Below are 13,411 nucleotides of genomic sequence, written 5' to 3' on the forward strand. Positions count from 1 at the left end.
CAGCAGCTAAAGGTTAATTAGACATAAGACTGCTAAAAACACTTTCAATGGCATTATACACTCTGTTCTAGACCACTAAACCACATTGCACAGAAGCTCATCCAATGTAAAGGTAATAAGAAAAGATCAGATGCTGAAAGGAGCACATAGCAGATTCCTTGGCCATGAGGCATTCCTGAATGATACAGACGACTTTCTAATGGGAACTGGGCTGGGATTCCTCTCTCCTCATTTCAGAAGTTGGAACCAGCTCCACCAAAAAGGAACGTGCAGGTGTCTCACTCAGATGCCTACCTCTGAGACAGGCACGTTTACTCCTATTTCAGCCAGTGTAGATCTGACTAATGAAGTTAGCAGAGCTTGCACAGTAATTCAACTCAAGTAGACAGATCCCTAGCAACCGAGCTGCTGAATATCTTTGTAGCATACCTTGAATATATTGACCAGGTAGACTTCAGCCATTAGCACTTAAGATTAAACTGCAGACACTAAGGCATGTGAGCTGGGACAGGATGGTATGGTCTCCCTTTGGTTACCAGACACCTGTGAGGTCTTTATCCTCCAGGTACTCAAGGTTAGACAGATTGTCCTGACGTGTCTAGAATGTAACTAATGATCTTCAAGTAAGCCACAGAATCAAACTTATATTTATGTAAGATGTGTAAGTGGATAGGTAGTGGCTTGCGAGGTTTCTCTTCAGCATTCACACTAGCTCTCTGCTGATGCTATAGAGAGAACACGAAGGGGGAGATGCTGTCTTCATACCACAACAGATGATGTGATTTCTCATTCACATTTCTGCTGTGAGTTATACATTCAGGAAGGTCTTACTTTTTTTCACAGTTACAGATGTCAGATGTCCTTAAGAGGAAAAACAAAACCCACATCCTCTTTGTTTAGATATATAACACAGAGTGAATAGGGGAGGCCAGGCAGACACCATGGGTGTTTTTTTCACTCTGTCCACCTCTGCTGCCATCATTCTCCTGATACTTCCTGGAGGTAAGTGCACAGTTTGATCCTTTCGAGTGTAAATGCTGACTCAGAGAGTTCCACTTAAGCTGAATGTATTAGCATAAAGAAAATTGTTGCAATTACTATTAGAGTTGAAATTATTATCTATTTTTCTATCTCTGTATGTCTTTGATCTTTCATACAAACAAAATCATTTCTGAATGGATAGTAGTAATTAAGACTGCAAAGAGGACAAATCATTTGGAGGAGTTCAGGGAAATTAGTACAGCCATTTTTGATCATTCACTCTATTGGCATGTACATATATGATTCTCTTGATTTTACCTTACATAGCTCAGTTGCCAAGGGCTCACACAAAACAAGACACTGCACAACATTTATGTAGTGGCAAGTCTGAGTTTCTTACAATGAAAGCTGAGAAATTATCCATAACAGAGAACTTCAGGAAAATAAACCTGTGTAAGATCAATAATGCTTAGGTTGCTGGGTTTTATTCCATGCCACTAACCTTATTTTAATGCCACTGAAAGACACATAAGTAGTACTGCTGAGCACTTTTAAAAGCCTATCTTGAAGACCTACATAGCAATGTGTTCCCGTGTGTCTTTATACTTCTTAACTGTGTTAAGTGTACTTTCCTAAGAGTTCACGGTGTTTTGCAGCCCAGCTGTGTGTATTGTGGCCTACTTTTATTTTTAGAGTTGTGCGTGGATATCATCGGAGGACATGAAGTAGCACCACACTCAAGGCCATTTATGGCCATACTCGACGGAAAAGATTTTTGTGGAGGAGCTTTGATCAAGCCAGACTGGGTGTTAACAGCTGCTCATTGCTGTCTGTAAGTTGTTTTTCTGATTCAGAAACTATGGAGTACCCAGTTTCCCACTTCAAGAAGAAAAGTTTGTGTACCTGGTAATCCAGTGCATTTAGCATTATCAAGTTTTTAAACTTAAGTTGACAACCATGTGTTGATGAGCAAAAATAATGTAAGAAGGTACACTGACCTTCAGTGTTTCTGACGAGATATTTTAGAAGCCACTAGTCACAGGAAAGCACAGAATAACGATGCTGAAATTGTGAATTTGGGGAAAGATCTATGCCTGTTCTCTCAAACAGGACTCTTGGCCAGAGGACTGCCCAGTCTAAATAGCTGCTAAGAAAACAGAAGCAAGTTCTTATCATTTTATTCTGTAAAAGACACAGAGTTAAGAAACAGACAGCACATGAATATAAAGGAAAAAAAAAATCCTGCAGATGACAGGAGACATTTAGAGACCACTGCTTTACTAGGTATGTTAGCTTCTTCCTGTCTGACTCAAGACATGGGTGGCTGTTTGGTCTTGCACGCTCCCCCGGCCAGGCAAGATGTGAGGTTTAAATCTCACATCCCACCCACTGCCTTTGCTAGGATGACTGGAGCTGCTGCTGAGCCAGACCTCACACAGGCTCTGTCAACAGTCTGCTCAGGGCCAGTGAATTACCGGACTGTGTATATCAGAGACTTGTAACTTTTTATCCTCCCACCAGCCAGAGAGATAACTAGAATCTAGGTCTGAAAGCTGTGGAATCAATATACAGCGAACAACAATCCTGAATGAGATCTCATTTAAGAAAAAATACATTACATAATTAATTTAATATTGCTCAGGCAACATTCATACAGCTCTTCATAGCTGAAGGAACATCAGAAATCGCTTTCTCAAAGTTTTGGTTGCTGTATTAAGAAGAAACTGAGCACAGCTACTCCAACAAGCTTCACCACCTGTCTGTGGCAGACATTCAGCTCCCAGGGGACAGCTTCTGAGTCAGGGACCCAAACCCTGCCACTGGGAGGCTGCAAGTAGGATAGCATCAGTTGTGATTCACTGACACAATTTTTCTAAACTACTTGTGAAAACAGGATGATCTACATTCTTCTAAATTACTGTTGCTTTGCAGGCCAGAGAAGACCAGAGCAAGGAATTACAGACTTACAGCAGGTGAATCCCACTAACCATGTTATCTTTCTTCTCAGGAGAGGAGGCAGCGTTACCCTTGGAGCCCATTCACGGACAAAAAGAGAAAAAGAAAAACAGGTTATTAAGATTGCAAAAGAAATTCCCTACCCAGCCTACTCTTTCCAAACAAAGGAACACGACATTATGCTGCTGAAGGTACGGACTTATTTACTCACCTCTAGAGGAATACACATCTCTGTGATGCACTAGATTTTTCATTCTTGTGAGGAAGAGAGGTGGGAGTTTCTGGGAACACTGTTTCCTGGGTGATGTAGACTGGTCTGCAAATCCAGCTGACTGAGGGACTGGGGATTTACTGCAGACCAAGGCACTCAACAACTCCTGTAACATATGCTTGTACTAGCAGTAGAAAAACTCTGCAGCGTGGCCAAGCTTTTCTGGCTTTTCAGTGAAGTACTGAATATTCACAGAGAGCAGCATATTTCAGATGTAAAAATAACTATGTTTAAAAACATAATATTCTAAATTATATTTCCATTAAGAATTTATAACTTCTCTGATTCTCATTTTTGCCATCAGTTATTGCTGCTTTTTTTGTCATAGGAAAACAAAGGCTTAGATTCCCCATGTATAGATAACTCCCAATGGTTGTGGGTGCCACAGAAGAGAAACAGGGCATTTTTGGAGCATATATTTCAGCAGTTGAATGGATTTTTATTGGAAAGTGGATACCCATTTTCCTTATTCCTACATTGTCACATAGACTACATAACTTCCATCACAAACACAAATCTCAGAAAAGGTTTGCAGCAATCCCTCATTTCCACAATGGAAAAGATCTAATGATTAACATGCAGAGATCTCTGTCAGACTCTCTGCCATAAAAATTATTTTCCTTATCTTCTACAGCTTGAGAAAAGAGCAAAAATTAATCGCGCTGTGAAAGTCATTCCCCTGCCTACCTCTGGTAATGATGTCAAACCAGGAACAACTTGCAGTGTAGCAGGATGGGGACTAACTGTGAATAATAGGAAAGAATTGTCTGATACCCTGAGAGAAGTTAACATCACTGTCATCAATAGAAAAACCTGCAATGACAAGAAACATTACAATAATCAAATAACAAATAACATGGTATGTGCAGGATCTAAGCAAGGAGGAAAGGACTCATGTCAAGTGAGTATATTTACGGGCATTATCCACAATGACTATACTAAAAATGCAGTATAAAGCAGCAGTTTTTACACATGGTATATTCCTACCTACAGTTCCAGAAGGAATAATACCACAAAAGAGTAAATTTACCAGGGCTACTTCTTCTAATCCTTAAAATAAAATAAATCTGGGTTTTCACTTCCAAAAATACTGGCCATATCTTCACACTGATCTAGATTTATTTTTGCATAACTCACAAGCAAAAGGTCACGCTTCTCTAATTATTATTTTTGTTAATGATAAACTTATCTTCTGGAGGAGAGGGTGGTGGGAAGGAACGGGGGGGGGGGGGGGGGGGGGGGGGAGAGGGGCGCTAAGGGGGAAGCGTTGTCTACATATTTATTTCTACTGTAGAACTGGAGTAAGTGTAAGTTTTAAGTTAGGGACCAGTTCTGTAGGTTTTGTAAATCTGAATGACAATTTCTGTCCTTTTTTTTTTTTCCAGGGGGATTCAGGTGGACCTTTAATATGCAATAATGTGCTGAAAGGCATCACTGCTTTTGGGAAGGATAAGTGTGGTACTCTCAATGGTCCTGGTATCTACACTCTAATCACAAAACAACACCTTCAGTGGATATGGAAAACCATAGGTGGAGACTTACAGACTGGGATTTGATCAAACTATTTCCTGCTTTGTGACTGAGCAACAAAATGTAGCTTTGAAATATGCTTTTGAAAACAGCTTCATGATATGCCCATAATATTCCCATGAAGTTATTCCCACACTGATTTTTAGTACCTTGAAGTCTGTATAGATAAATTTCATATATCCATTTTAGGGAGAGGCACGATTTTAACCAAGCTGAACAGAGCGCTCTGCTAGAACAGCTTTTGTAGCTTATAGAGTTATGGAGTCCATTTGTGACTCAAGCTTTCAGCCTCCTCATGTTGCACATTCAGACTTAGCTTTACATGGATGAGTGTTTCTGACCAAGTGTCAAATCAAATCAAAGTGTAATTTCCAACTTGAATTTGAAGCCTCTGCGTGTCAACTCTTCATGTAATCTGCATTAAATAAAAGAAATGGCAATAAATTCTATTGCTCAGAGTTGTCACTTCATGTGGTACACTGTGTCTATTGCAATATAGATATTCCATGCCAATAATGTTTGGGATGTGCAAGATTGCTTTAAAGAATGTTTAAAGAATGCACCAAAATCAGCAACATTATATTAAAGAAAGAAAAAAAAAAAAAAAAGAATGCAAAAAGGGGAAGGGAAAGAAGGGAAGGGAAGGGAAGGGAAGGGAAGGGAAGGGAAGGGAAGGGAAGGGAAGGGAAGGGAAGGGAAGGGAAGGGAAGGGAAGGGAAGGGAAGGGAAGGGAAGGGAAGGGAAGGGAAGGGAAGGGAAGGGAAGGGAAGGGAAGGGAAGGGAAGGGAAGGGAAGGGAAGGGAAGGGAAGGGAAGGGAAGGGAAGGGAAGGGAAGGGAAGGGAAGGGAAAACAGCTGATAAGCTGAGAAGTGACAGAAAGTGTCTCATATGGAGCATCAACATGAATTGAGCGCTGTTTCTTGTGCTATCACAAGAAAGAAAACAAAAAGAAGAAAGAAATACATTTGTAGACTTAGAGAATCATTAAGGTTGGTCCTGTGATTCCATAGGTTTTTTGTTTTGCTTTTTTGTTGTTGTTGTTTTTGTATTACAAATAGCATTTTATCTTATCAGTACTCCAGCTGAGAAACCTTCATGGTTCCACTACTGCCACTGACACAGACAGTAGAGTTTTTAAGCACTTCAACAACCATTTGTCAAACAGCAAACAGACGTATTATGAAAAATGTCTCTCCCCCCTCTATATTAACAGCATTGGATATTTTCAATACTGTGAATGCCTCAAAAAGGGGGTGGTTTTATTTTGTTTCTTTGGGGTTTCTAAATTGGAAATAGGCATCAACTAAAAGAAAGCAGAGAGCATTCACAAGGTGGATAAATCAAGCATGATTTTAATTTAAAAATATCTCTTAATAATGAATAATTGAACATAATTTCTAAGGATAGTGTGGGAAAATGTGGATTAAAATACAACTGTTTTCACCCAGTATTTAGTTATTGCAGAGGGAGAGAGCCTCGTCTATTAAAAGTTTTGATGCCAAACATCTTTTTTTATGTTTTCTGTCCATTACAGATGTTACACAGTCAAAATTTTTAACATTCCTGATTGTAATTCCTAAAGAGTAGTTACATATGTTTGAGTTATGTACTGAATGCACCAACAGATGCAAAAGCACAAAAGAGCACAAACACAGAAGCGAAGCAAAGAAGAGAAGAGGATTCCTAGACAGTGAAGATTGTATCAGTGAAAGCTGGCTCTCTGGCCTACTAGCACCCAATGTGATGACTTTATTTCTGTTTTAAACACCCAGAAAATCAGTAAAACAACACAGAATTTTTTTCTATTCCCCTTGTGCAAACAACCAAATCCTTAGTTAGGAAAGAACTGATTCTTGTGAAAAATCTGCAGCTGATCTTCAAAACAATCATCCTGGGCTACTTCACTCTCCCCATTGATTAGTCTTACTTTGTTACTTTACTCTTTGTCCAATTTTTCACTGTCACATTTTCATCTTATTCCTTCCTCTTCCCCAGACTGGAAGTCACATACAGCTCCACCACTACTGGAGGGAGCCCATGCAAGTTTATGCAACAGAGAATCTAACTAGCAATTAAGATCACATGTATCAGCTAGATCAAGTGTTAAAATCAACTGCATTTCTACATCTAGCATGTAACAATTCCTACTCACTGTAAACCAGGAAGTGAACAGGTTTATATTTATGCAGCATTAAGTAAAGCAATGATGCTGAGTAGCATCAAGTCAGATTGTGTAGCAGCAGGAGTGCATTTTATGTGCAGAGCAAAGGCATTTCCTAATAGGAGTTTCTGTAGTCTATTTCATTGCATCACAACCAGATAACCACTTTATTATATTGTCAGTGAAGTTTTTCCTCTTTTAAAATGATTTTTGTTCTGAAGGTTTGGATTGCATACGAGCTGTAAAATATTCCACCTTGGACAGAACTATGTGGCTGATGGCCTAGGTTTCAGCCATTTATACCTTATCATCTGTTTCACTTGTGGAGACTCAGCCTTGAGTCCATACAGATCCCAATGCAGAACAAGCTGGCCCTCAAGAAATGGATTCTGATCTTTGTCTTAGACTAGCCTGGGTATGAGTGGGCATCAGTATCAGTCAAAGTATCACCAGCAGGTCAAGAGAGGGGATCCTACCCATCAACTCAGTACTGCTGAGATCATCTCTGGAGTGCTGTATCCAGTTCTGCCCTACACTACCGTAGTCCAATGGAGGGCCACCAAGATGATGAAGGGTTTGCATCAATTTTCTTATGAATTAAGAAAGCTGGGACTGCCCTTTCTGGAGAATAGAAGGCTCAATGATTTCATCATTGCCTATAAATACCTGAAGGGAGGGTACAAAGAGTATGAAACTGGGCTCTTTTCAGTGCCAGGGTGAGAGGCAATGGGCACAAACTGGAACACCAGAAGTTCCTTCTGAAAATCAGGAAGAATTTATCAGCTGTGCAGATGATGGAGAACTGGTACAGGCTACCCAGAGAGGTTGTGAGGTGCAACTTCTCCCTCCGTCAGATATTGTGTTGAAATACTTCTGGGGCCAATAGTTTCACAGATCAGTAACGAACATGGAGAATTAAGTACTGAACAATTCTTAGTTTGAAAATAAGCAGGGTTTTTTAAATTATTTTGACAGACAAATGTCCAACAAAATATGCCTAACTTCAGTTTCTTCTTCACCACAGTCCTCCACCCTGTTTTAAGTGGCAAACCAACACTTAGGTACCATCAAAGGACAGAATTTCCAGGGCAGCTCCTGAAATATATGAGTAAAGAACTGAATTCCACTGCTTTTCTCCCAGTCAACAGAGAGAAACTATTATTTTAACATTAAAAACAACAACAACCTTTAAAATTTTATAAAACACTATTTTGAATATTTAAATCATATTCTAGTTAATTGATCAAACATTACACAATATATTAGGAGACAGGCACAGTGTATTTCCCATTCTCAGACATCAGCTTCTTCGCAGTAATTTCAAAATTCATAACCACTGTTCTCATTTTCTAAACTTTCCTGAAGACGACACAGGGTGACCACAGAAACGGTAACTTGGTGGCAGATTTATTGTAAGTCAGTAACTTGTTAGGTAAAAATGATGAGTGGTCTCAATCTGCCAGACCTAAAATTAGTGATCATGTGACCTATGAATATCAGATAAGGTTTTTAAAATGATGAGAACTAAAGACAAGGGAGTTTCACATTCACCTCCAGAGATGCCTGTGCCCCTGCTAATGTTGCTTATCTCTTTTCAAGCATTTGATCAACAGCTGAATTTTCCATGAGTGGACACTGATCTACTCCCCTTATATCCCATTTTCTCACAGTCCAGCTAGAGGAGAGACACTAAATATATTTCAACTGGGACAAAACTCCTGAGTTTCTGAGCTAACAGGGCTTTTAAGACACAAATGCAAGAGTGAATCCTTGCCTCTCTTCATTCCAAATAATGAAATCAAAGATCCAGAGACACTTATGGCTAAAATATGGCTTGGAATAGCTCTACAGAACTGCATTTGAATAGCATCTGAAGACCAAACCTGGCATCCTTTCTTAGCTGTTGATAGTACACAGGAATTTTGCAGAGAAACTCCTATTAAAGTCCAAGAGGTGTGGCATTACATAAAATTCATACAAAAGTGACAGCTGCCAGACCTGCAGACACCCAGAACTAAATTACTACCCTTAAGGGATAAAAAAAAACTAACTGCTGCACTTCTCTGACTATGCCTGTCTGGCTTATTAACATGTTGATTACAGAACTATGGATATTAATAGAATTATTATGCAGTTATTTGTGTTTCCAAACATCTAACAAACACAGTAGGTGGATATAAGGAAAAAAATCTAAATCCAACACAGATTATTTAGCTAGTAAAATTAATTATCATTGCTATTACTAAAAATGAAGAATTGCCAACAAATCATTTATTTTTATTTAGCATTATATGCTTTGCTAGGATCTCTAGAAATATTTAGGCAGATTCTGTACTATAAGCTATGTGATATATAAAACAGTCCAGCCCCTTGGACTGGTATCTGCTGATCCCAGACCTTGATTGACTCAACACAATTTAAACAGCCTGGCACATGGATTCCAATACAGACACTAAGACCATGTAAAATTACAAGAATCATAGCTAAAAGCATGACCTAAGACCTTATGTTGGCATGGGGTAGATTCCATTCATGCTTGCTAGTTTAATGAAAACAAATATGATTTGTTATTCTTCAGAGTTGGAACTTTTTTTCCTCTAGGCTAAGTAAGACAAGCTAGTAACATTTCATATGATGGACTAATGGGGGAAATTGCTTTACTCTTGAAAAAAATGACACTCTATTTTGCCATGTTTCAGTTGGAAGGAATACACATATTTTGAATTACTGAATGAGTGAGATACGTAAAATTGTTTGCTTTCAAGGAAAATAAGTCACAAGAATGAGCTCTAATAATCATTAGGAAAAAAACATCTTTTTTTTTTTGCTCTCTTTAGACTCATGGCATTTCCACACACAAGCTATCCCATCAGCAGCAACCGAAAAGAGCCTCCTCTGATCTGGGCTCAAGGCTACGTTCAGGACTCTCCCTTCATGACCTGAAAAATAAAATATGTTAAAAAACAAAAAATGCTAAGATACATCATGATTTAACAGATTGTCAATCACTTTTTCTATCTACATCCACAGCCAGAGAGTGTTCTGCGTTTCCTGCACCAGATTGGCACCCTGCAAGATGTGTAAAGATAGCCTCTTGTTTAGAGTATTTTCATATTAAGAAAGAGCTGAAGGCAGTGTTTTCTTCCTAGGGATCAGGCTTTAACTTCCAGGACTGAACCACATTGAAAAGACATTTCTGTCAAAGGAGAACACAAAACCTGTGCTCTTGTTTCTTCACTGCATTTATAACCTAAGTCTTGTCTGTGTTTGGTAATGAGTCTGACTGCTGAGCTTTCCCATCTGGCTGCCTATGGCGTGCAGACAGTTAGCAGCTGATCCAACAATTATGAGATAGTGGTTCCAGCTGCTACATTATTAATATTAAGATCTTTTTACAGTGATCCCAATGAAAAATTTATTGAAATTTTACATTTGGTTTTGTCTGCAGTTGGAGAAAAATTTAGCAGCTGCAGCTGAAGGCCAGAAGCTACCCTAGTCTAGCAGCACAAATAATGTACACAAGTCATTAACTCAGTTATACAAGGGTCTCCCACAGTAGAAGCAACTGAAATGTAAAGAAGAAACTGTTTGATACTAAACTGAGACTATTGAGATTTGCTATTGACTATCATATAGCTGACACAGACACCAAAGAGAAAAAAATGAGGATTCTGAGGTGTAGTGTCTCTCATCTAAAACAGACCACATGAGTCATATCCTGAAAATTAGTGAAGAGTCACGAAGTCTTGGGTGACTGTTTTGAATGAATATAGATGACCTGTGTTCTCAGCCTTTGCACATGAATTACCCATGAACACAATGGAGATGGCATTTCTCTCTCTAGCTCAAAACAGAATTATGTAGATAAGAATGTGAAGAACTGCAAGGCCGTCTGAAGCTGTAGGACTTCTTACAGTAGTACTTCATGACGATGCATAAGGCTGCAGACCAGAAGCAAGATTCTGCTGTACTGGTGCTGAGAAACATCCCCCACCCAAACTCTGTGACTAGAATTTTGGTACCATCATTAAACTATTTCAGCAGGTATTATTTTGAGGCTTTGATCCTTCTCAAGCTATTAAAGATTACATGATCTCTGTCAATATCAAAACCCATGAATTTACAAAGTCAGCAAATTCTTTACACTTTTGTTCCATTCAGTGTCTCTTAACAGTTTTGAAGGAGGAACTGTAGATGTGGTCTTTGGATCACAGCACTGACTGCAAAAGTTATTACCAGTTTCAGTCAGAGAGCTGGAGGATCAGAAGAAATCAGAGAAGTCAAAATTATAAATTTCCATACTTTCTGAGTTGAGAAGGCTGGAGTTTTAAACCACTGTTTGAAGATCACACCAGGGTATGTTTCAAAGAAATAGCAAATTTTGTTTTATTCTGTATTTTCTTTGTTAAAAGCAACGTTTCTAAGTTCTAAAGAGATTACATTTACATACAAAATAAATCTCTTCTTCTAGTAAACTGCTCTAATAGTTCTATTAGAAGTGTACCAAACATGGACTCTGCTATAAGAAGGATAGTATCCATCAGAATTCTGTTGTAATTACGTTCAGTAATAGGCAATCTCAATTACAACAAAATTCAGTTACATTTATTTGTTAATTTATTGGCTGTATAGGTGCTAAGGGCTGTCTGAGGTGAATTTAGGACCATCTCACAATCATCCATTACAGTATTCTTTCTGAGCATGTTTTGATACATTGTCATTTTGTTTTAAATATTCACTTCCTTAAAACAGGGCTGTAAGCAGAGATGTATCTTTGTAAGAATTATCTGCACTTTTTTTTTCATGAAAAATAGTTCATTTTGCAGGTAAACTAAATAGAACCAGAAACAGGATGATAACACCCCAGATTCACCCAACTAATAACACAGTTTTCTTGTATGATAAATGTTGCTGAAGGTAAATCTAGGTTTTATTTGGAATAGTGCATTTAAGACTAAAGAAACCTCAGGTTCTAGCAGTTAAGACTAAAGATCAAGTCACTCGCCTGTTAATTTCTCAGAATATTACACGACACTACCTTAAGTGCCACACATGAATAAAGAGGGATAAGAAAGGAGAAGCAGCACAGACAAGTAGCATCACAGAGGGATAACGTGTAACCAGATACACAAATGCTTCTGCTGAACTCCATCATCCTTACACACTTGACTCTTCTATGATTTCCCCTTATAGGCTAGTATTGAAGCCCAGTTACAGGTTTCAAGGATAGCATCCCATCAGGAATTTAACAAATGCCATCAAATGCAGCAACAGCAAAAGTATTTGTAAATACCAGCTATACCTGTCGTGCTAAAAATCCAGACCTTCTTTGGCCACACATTGTCAGTAAGTGTGAAAATGCAGCCAATGTGAAAACAATTTGTTTTCGTTTTAACTTCAGATGCATCTATTGGCTCACTTCATTTAATGCTGAAACAAGTAAAACTCAGTGCATCAGAGTGACAGCAAGCACAAGCAACAACAAGGCTTAATAACAAACAACAGCTGGGACATATAGTCTAGCACTACAGCTACAAAACTGTATGGAGACTCCACTTCCTCTAGCTGTCAGCATGGTACAAGGACAACATAAAGCATTGCACTGCTTCACAGCCAAAAGCAGTCATTACTCAATAACATATAGAGATTTATCACATTCAAACTTAATTTGGAAGCTGGTACAATATCCTGGCACAATATGCTTCAAAACTGAAGAGTCATATATCTAGTTTGTGTTATCTAGAAGGCCATCAGCCTACAATGTCTTGGAAGCAAGCTGACACCACCACAGTCGGTCCAGGCCTGGTAATCATTAGGGAGAAGTGTAAATCCACACAGTCTGCACTTAGGGCAGCTTCAGAAATGGTAGGAGAATAAATTCACATCATTATCTTACTAAGTCAACCTTTACAATCTCATACATCAAGACTGTATGAATGAATACCTCCATGTAGGTAAAGATGTGTAGGTGAGTGCTCTTTAAACTTTATTTTACTTAAATGTATAATGCATGTATTTACAAAACTAAACTAAAATAAAACCAACAGACTGGTCAGAGAGAAAAATAGGTAATTAAAATGTCTAAAACAATGCACTGAAATACTTGCCATAGAGTTCTGATGAATTGATAAGTGCTGGATGCTGCCATATTTTCATCTGATTTCCAGGAAGGCCTTGTCCAGTCATCAGTTCACTGGTTTTGGGTAACCAGAGCAATGAACAAATCTATTGCAATTTAAAATCCTATTTTAGTTTTCAAAATGAGTCAACAAAGATCATTCAGTAGATCTGAAATATTATCTACAGCACTTGAAGAAGTTACTGAGAAATAGCCCCAGCAGAATATTTACTTATTTAGAAGGATGATTTCATTTCTTGCAACACTTCAGTGTACAGCTGCTCTATAGACTAAATGTGTTAATAGCCTATCAGTATGAAACCAAAGTCCTCTAAGCATATCTTCATCTAAGTTGTCACAGCTCCAGGAAAATCATCAATTATACTGCTTTATT

General features: G+C 38.5%; 2 protein-coding genes across 7 annotated transcripts in view; one reads left to right on the top strand and one right to left on the bottom strand.

Annotated features, from left to right (window-relative positions):
• Positions 1 to 843: 843 nt before the first annotated feature.
• LOC107306002 (granzyme A-like) lies at positions 844 to 5,182 on the top strand. 2 transcript variants are annotated; one of them, XM_015848743.3, is made up of 5 exons: positions 844 to 1,002; positions 1,675 to 1,813; positions 2,990 to 3,128; positions 3,843 to 4,109; positions 4,594 to 5,182. In XM_015848743.3, the coding sequence occupies exons 1-5, from the start codon at positions 942 to 944 to the stop codon at positions 4,762 to 4,764; spliced, it is 777 nt and encodes a 258-aa protein (XP_015704229.1). In that variant the 5' UTR covers positions 844 to 941; the 3' UTR covers positions 4,765 to 5,182. The 2 variants fall into 2 exon arrangements, with proteins under 2 accessions (XP_015704229.1, XP_085385605.1); XM_085529479.1 differs by lacking the exons at positions 844 to 1,002; positions 1,675 to 1,813 and adding an exon at positions 2,412 to 2,815.
• Positions 5,183 to 6,070: 888 nt separating this feature from the next.
• The window catches only part of CDC20B (cell division cycle 20B), a 31,277-nt gene continuing 23,936 nt past the window's right edge, over positions 6,071 to 13,411 (bottom strand). For 4 of the 5 annotated variants that reach the window (XM_085529480.1, XM_015848734.3, XM_085529481.1 and 1 more), the window contains 2 exons: positions 13,007 to 13,124; positions 6,071 to 9,838 (listed from right to left, as the gene is read on the bottom strand). In XM_085529480.1, coding sequence (XP_085385606.1) covers positions 9,699 to 9,838; positions 13,007 to 13,124 — 258 coding nt within the window. In that variant the 3' untranslated portion in view covers positions 6,071 to 9,698. Of the gene's footprint in view, positions 9,839 to 13,006; positions 13,125 to 13,411 lie in introns of those variants that run through there. The other variant, XR_014939571.1, reaches the window with a different exon arrangement.

The sequence above is a fragment of the Coturnix japonica genome, chromosome Z (genome assembly GCF_054131305.1).
Source record: "Coturnix japonica strain WE chromosome Z, WE-NBRP24, whole genome shotgun sequence".
Lineage (NCBI taxonomy): Eukaryota > Metazoa > Chordata > Aves > Galliformes > Phasianidae > Coturnix > Coturnix japonica.